The sequence below is a fragment of the Artibeus jamaicensis genome, unplaced genomic scaffold (genome assembly GCF_021234435.1).
Source record: "Artibeus jamaicensis isolate MK-2021 breed Jamaican fruit bat unplaced genomic scaffold, CSHL_Jam_final contig_387, whole genome shotgun sequence".
NCBI lineage: Eukaryota > Metazoa > Chordata > Mammalia > Chiroptera > Phyllostomidae > Artibeus > Artibeus jamaicensis.
The window spans coordinates 30,194,106-30,200,905 of record NW_026521812.1 but is presented as its reverse complement, the minus strand read 5'-3'; the positions used below and the strand labels follow the sequence as shown (position 1 = coordinate 30,200,905).

Sequence of the window (6,800 nt, the reverse complement as noted above, 5' to 3'; positions counted from 1 at the left end):
TCTATTCATATTCTTCCTTCCCAAGAAAAGAGTTAATTAGAACTAAGCACTTAACCTAGCACCTGCCTGTACATAGTACCTTCATTAGTACTAATGATTAGGATGCTTTGATTCAGTAAAGTGATACCAAGGTAGCGATTATTTTTAAAATTTAAGCCCAACTAACAGTAATGTTTTTCTGCCAAGCTTTAACAGCTTAACAATTTGCATTCTAGAGGGAAACTATCATACCTTTGCTATTATTTATTTAAAAAGAAAATCACAAATGCCAACTTCATAACCCATTAAAAGCTAAACTCACTTGAACTTATTAATGATACTTGTTGAATACAAAGGGGTTGCAAAACCCTAAAACTGTGAATTAATATAATATTTACTGATTTACAGCACTAAAAATGTATTAGACTTTTTTGTTAAATATAAGAAAAATATAATCATCTATTACTGACAAATTTAATTTGGTAATTTAAAGTTATCCTATGGTTTCATATGGATTAATAACTTCTATTTATCAATTCTGCATGTTAGAATTATCTATAATTATAGTTTGACCTTGGCTAATTATTTGCAAATTATCCTCAACTCTACCATGAATAGGTTACATGTATTTTTCTATGTCTCAAAACTTCAAAGCGATAAGCTAATCAATATATTATTTGTAAATCCATATGACTGAAGTTATATTGATACCTTTTTATATGGCTGAATCATACAAAACAAGACAAAGTCACCATGCCAGTTGTGCAAGGACATGTGTTAACAACGTTCCCCACACAACAGCATACATATAACCACCAGATAGTCCTGAGATGATTTTAAGTGAACTAATACATGAACAACTTTTCTTTAATAGTTACATATTACTTTAAGGTTTATTATAAAAAATACAACTAGCACATAAAATGTGGAATATGCTCAAAGTAGGGCTACAGTTAAAAAAAGTAAAGCTAAAAAATAAGGTCAAAACTTTTAAGTAAATAATGGTGTGGTAGATACATATATATGAGAAAGGTGGTGTGTGACTCACATTTGGGTAACACCATTTAAGGAAGGATCTGATTTAGCCAACATCATTTCTGAATGCTTATAATAATAATAATCCACACCATAAAGGCATTTCTTCTACTACTGTAAATTCTACTTTTGTTCTGGGACAAACAACTTTTTAAACGTGTTTACATTTATTTTAAAAATATATACTTGAAAGCATTGACTAAATTTAATTTACTTTAAGAGGATTCACCAAAAAGGTAAAAACGTTCAGGAGCATTTGAGGGACATGCTGTTCCTACAGAAGAGGACAGACTACAAAGGCACATTGCATGTTATGGTTATCATTGCAGCATTTAAATAAACGTGATCTAAATAATCGTTACCCTCAATAATTAATAAAATAATTAAAATATTCTCTCATAAAAAAGAAGGTATGCTTGTGCACTAAGTGCTCGTGATTCTGGAACCACCTGCACATGAGTGTCACTGACATGGACCCATTGGCCTGCCAATTCACTATCCGGTTCTTTCAAACCTGAAAAAAACAAATAAAACAAAAGGGTCATGTTACAATAAATATGTTCTTACTCTGTATTACAAGCAACCACATATTCACCACAAACTATATTTATCTAATGCTAGATCTTATCATGTAAGTGTTTCTTCCTGTTTCTTCTAAAATGAACTAACTCTTCCAAAGCATTGACATTACTATCATTTTATTTTAGAAGTCTAGTGAAATATTACATAGTCTTGTGAATAGTATTATTTGAGGAAAATAATTTTCACTAAAACAGAACAGAAAAACAAAGCTAGTTGGCAGATCCATAAGCAAAGTCAGCAAACTTTCAATTTCAACTCTATTCTGCGGTCCTGATATGTCTTCAAAAACTTTTGTTAAATAAAATGCCACTGGCACTGCCACACATGATGACTCAACACCCTGAAAAACTGTGTCACTTCACATCAACTCCCAGGCTACAGTCTTATATTTAAGATTATTTCAGATTATCTAGTACTCAAACATATTATTCACTTAACATAAACAAAGTGAATGCACTTGAATTATTCATGAAATAGCTTACCTCTTTCTGAAAAGGAAGAATAAATTCACTTGTTTTTTAAGAATAAAATAAACTTAGGATAACATACCAGGTACACTTTTCTTTCCAGTGATACGTTCCCATAATTTCCTGGAAGGTGTTCTCACTTTCACGTATGCAGTGTAGTGACCTCCTCTCATTGAGCCACTGTGTTCCACTATGCCATACAGACCATAGAGAACTTCCTCTCCTATATGTACATTCTTTAGGCAAAAAAGTAATACACAGTGAGATATTATTGTAAGGAAAATTAAGTCAAATGTACATGCTACTTAATATAAGAGAATAACATATTAAAAATTTTCCATACATATTAGCCTGGTAAAATGCAAATGCTTAACAACATCCTCTGTTGACGGGCTGTGGGAAAAAGGTATTCACACACACCAGAGGTGGGAATGCAAAGGAGTACAAACTGCAAAAGGGGTGCATTCTCTATCCTGGAATATTTAATGTTATCAAGCTAAATTACATATGCATTACTCTTAGACTTATCAATACTATTTCTAGGATTCTATCTTATAAGCATATAGCAAAATGAAAAAATATATGCATCACACTACTAATTGCACAATTGTTTATACTATCAAAAAATTAGAATAGGCTCAAATGCCCATAAATTGAAGACTAGTTGAATAAACTCTGGTGCATCCATACTACAGAGTATCACACTGCTTGAAAAATGGACTGCAGGCTATCTTTAGATACTGCTTTGAAATAATCTTCAGGATATAACAGTAAGAAAAAGGTAGAAATAAAGGATACATATTGTAAGCTATGATTATTTAAGAGGAGAAATCCATATACACATAACTACCTTCTTATATTTTTGAAAAAACTAGTAGAAGAATAAACCATGAATTTTTAACAATATTTATCTATAAAAGGAGGGAAGAAACAGGAGAAAAGCTACACTTGTTTGAATTAAATTTGCTTTGTACATTTGATACATTTGACTTTGGGACTTTGTAAATACTTTATACAACTATTAAACAAAATTTGAATTATTTCAATTTAAAAAATAGTCCCTAAAAAATCAAAATTAAAAAAATTAAGTAACTGAAGAATATGTCCAGTTAGTGGCATAATCAATCATTCAGAGAGGTCAGTCAGGTCAAAAAACCCAGAAACCAACTTAAGTGGCTTTCAGTAGCCAACGATATAGATCCATTAGACAAATATGCCAGTGCATGAATAAAAAAAGAGTGTAGTAAATTGAAACATATCTAATGTGTTTAAATGCATGAATTCATAATCATAAATTAATTAGTCACAGTTCAAGGATGCTAGTGAACCAATTCATTATTCTGCAAACTGGTTTAAAAGGAGGGTAGGGAAAGAATTAAGCATTTACCCTCTCTTTTTTTTCTTTCTTTTGATTTTATTTATTTATTTATTTTTATTTATTTATTTATTCTTTAGAGAGGGAGAGAAACATCAACGTGTAAGAGATACATTGATTGGTTTCCTCACGCATGCCCCCAACTGAGGACCTGGCCCACAAACCAGGCATGTGCCCAGACTAAGAATCGAACTGGTGACCTTTTGGTTCACAGGCCAGCACTCAATCCACTGAGCCTCACCAGCCAGGGCTATCCTCTCTTTGATAACAACTATAACTATACCATAAGATAACTAGACAGATGAAAAGAGTATCTCTCTCTTTTTTTTAAGAGTATCTCTTTATATAGAAGTTTTCTAGCTAATACGTGAAGGAATGACAGAATAAGAATATCACCATTTTGCAATTCTTAATGAACTCATAAATATAACATTGCATCATTGGTTGCTATTATAAAAAGATAATCAGAATTTTGTGCCACCTGATTAAACATTCCCTATGAAACAGCCTTGCCAGGAAAAAGTAATAAAATAAATAAGGAACATCAAACCTAAATCTGTTCAAGCCTTTCCAGATCCAACTATCCAGCTACCTATTTATAGTAAATAAAGAGGACATTGGAATAATCATCGAAATCTAAATTGGGGAAACTACTGTAAAGATGGCCCAGTTTCTTCAACAAATAATTTGCAAGGAAGGAATTGAAGGGGAGAGAGAAGGGAGATGTTAACTGTATATTAAAAGAGACTAAAGACATTATCCAATTACAATGTGTAGTTCTTCCTTGGATATGAATTCATTTATGATATAATTAGAAATACATGCACTAAATGATGTGATATTTGTCTATTTGCTTTAGTGTTGATAGTAGTATTGTGGTTATGTAAAAATGTGAGAAGTGATTCTTATCTTTTAGAGATACATAGTGAAATATTATGAACGAAATGATGCTTCAGTCCTGGCAGGGTTGCTCAGTTGGTTGGAGCGTCATCCTTGTACACCAAAAGGTTACGGTTTGATTCCCAGTCAGGAAACACACCTAGGTTGTACATTTGATCCCCAGTCGGGGGCTTGTACAGGAAGACAACTGATTAATATTTCTCTCTCACATCCATGTTTCTCCCTGCCTTTCTCTAAAGTCAATGAACATATCCTTGGGTGAGGATTAAAACAGTAATACTGACAGTGATAGTGACAGTAATAGTGACAGTGATAATACAGGAGGAGTCGGCATGAGCATGTGGATGGGGCAGGACTGGCCCATGTATCTAAGGATTTAGGGCCAGGCAGTGGCTGCTGGAGGTTCACTGTGTGGTTCTGTGTATGTTTGTGTATGTTGGAAATTCTCTAAAATAGGTACTTTTAAACAATGTTTTCATAAATTTAATATAGAGCTTGTTAAATTTCATTTTATTTACCACACTATCAAATTCCATGAACCTTAATGTTAATAATTGACAGATAGTGCTGGTGTTCCACATACGAACTATATTCACCAAAAAATTGCATTTAAGATAATTTTGTTTTCATTGATCACTATATTAAAAACATTAAATTCAGTAAGCACTCTCCTACATGCCACAACGCCTGGACTGCTAACCAGCAATCATGAACAGGACAAGGTGTTGCCCAGAACTGTTCGGTTCCCTTCAGGAAGTCAAAGTTATCTATTTCACCGGCACAGTTCCGACATGTAAATACAAACAATTATAAACCAGTCTGTTTTCTATATCTAATTTTTAAGGTTTTAGTAATCTCAAAGTACCATACTCATCTGACAAGTACACTATTCTCAATAGTGTACCTGAAATGGCATAAAAAACAATGTATTAGTTGACTGATTTGCAAAAGATAAAGAACTCCACAAATGCTAAAACTACTGCCATGTAAGCATATCAACCACAAGAACCAGAAGAGGACACACAGTCTGCTTACTTTTCCCAGCAGTGGTCTGCTTCTGGTAGCATGTACAAGTGGCTTTAATCTTCATGACCTCTAGGTCTCATGCTTTATGCATTTTTTGACTTTCCCTTAATCTATCTCCCAAAAGACAAGTCATATTCAGTGCATTAAATGCTCCACATTTTAGCGATTTACCTTCACTAACTATAAAATTCCCTTTCAGAGGAGCTTATTTTTTAAAAAAAGAAAAGCATGGCATAACAAACAATCATTGGGTACCATAAGCATATTATTTGCAAGTTAATTAAGCATTTTAATAATATACTATACCTTACAAGTAGCGGAACAGAATGGTGCTAAATCAAGCACAAGTGGAAAATCTACATGTCTGTTTACCTTTCGAAGACTCAATCCAGCCTAAGAAAGACCAAAAAAAAATGTTTTAATCCAACAAACCCAATCTAAATCATTGTTTATTAATTAAAACTAAAAGAGGAATCCTAGAAGTTTGGTTTTTTCACAGATATAAAAACATGATTAATGAATAGTTCAAAACTGATATATGACTAAGTTTTTAATTAAGTTCCATAAACGGTTACAGCAAATATCATTTATTTACATGTGCATTTTTACCACAAACAATATGGGAATAATGACTTTCACTATGGCTTTCAACAGTTAGGGAAAAGTAAATTCAATGAAGTACAAGCTAAGGTGCTGATACACATGCTGTCATAAACAGATACTGAACTGGAGTCAGGGCCTGGTGGCCTAGGCCTCACTCAGTGACTGGCTAACCCCCAATGACTACATACTACCTCATCTAGATCAAGGCAGAAAATGGGTATACGTGGATTAGATTAGATCCTTCTCAGTTCTAAAATTCAGTAGTATTCATTTATTAAAATAAAAAGCCAGAATTTGAATACTCAAATCATTTTATCAATAAATGTTATGTATTATATACCGTATTTTTTGGACTATGAGACATACTCCCCCCAAATTTGGGAGGAAAGGGTGTATGTCATAGTCTGAATGTAGCTTACCTGGCTCACTGTGGGGGCGGGGCAGCAGTGGAGCGGGGTCACAGGAGGCAGGAGCAGGGTTGCCACTGCATTTTCCTCCCAAATTGGGGGCATGGGGCGGGGAGTACATCTCGTAGTCGGAAAAATAAACCAAAATGAACCCTGTCCTGACTGGTTTGCCTCAGTGGGTTGGGTGTTGTCCCGCAAAATAAAAGGTCACTGGTTCGATTTCTGGTCAGGACACATGCCAGGGTGGTGGGCCAGGTCCCTAGTGGTCTGGGGCATGCAAGAGGCAACTGACTGATGTTTCTCTTGCACATCAATGTTTCTCTCTTTCTTTCTTTCTCCCTCCTTTCCCCTCCCTCGACAAGTAAATAAATATTTTTTTAAAAAATGAACCTTCATATCCTTAAGTAAGCTATACTTCTTTATGGT

At 33.9% G+C, this 6,800-nt stretch overlaps 1 protein-coding gene across 3 annotated transcripts in view; it reads right to left on the bottom strand.

Annotated features, from left to right (window-relative positions):
• Window positions 1–666: 666 nt before the first annotated feature.
• USP45 (ubiquitin specific peptidase 45) overlaps window positions 667–6,800 on the bottom strand; it is a 61,279-nt gene continuing 55,145 nt past the window's right edge. For all 3 annotated transcript variants that reach the window (XM_037145473.2, XM_037145475.2, XM_037145474.2), the window contains 3 exons: window positions 5,671–5,757; window positions 2,146–2,299; window positions 667–1,528 (listed from right to left, as the gene is read on the bottom strand). In XM_037145473.2, coding sequence (XP_037001368.2) covers window positions 1,398–1,528; window positions 2,146–2,299; window positions 5,671–5,757 — 372 coding nt within the window. In that variant the 3' untranslated portion in view covers window positions 667–1,397. The remainder of the gene's footprint in view (window positions 1,529–2,145; window positions 2,300–5,670; window positions 5,758–6,800) is intronic.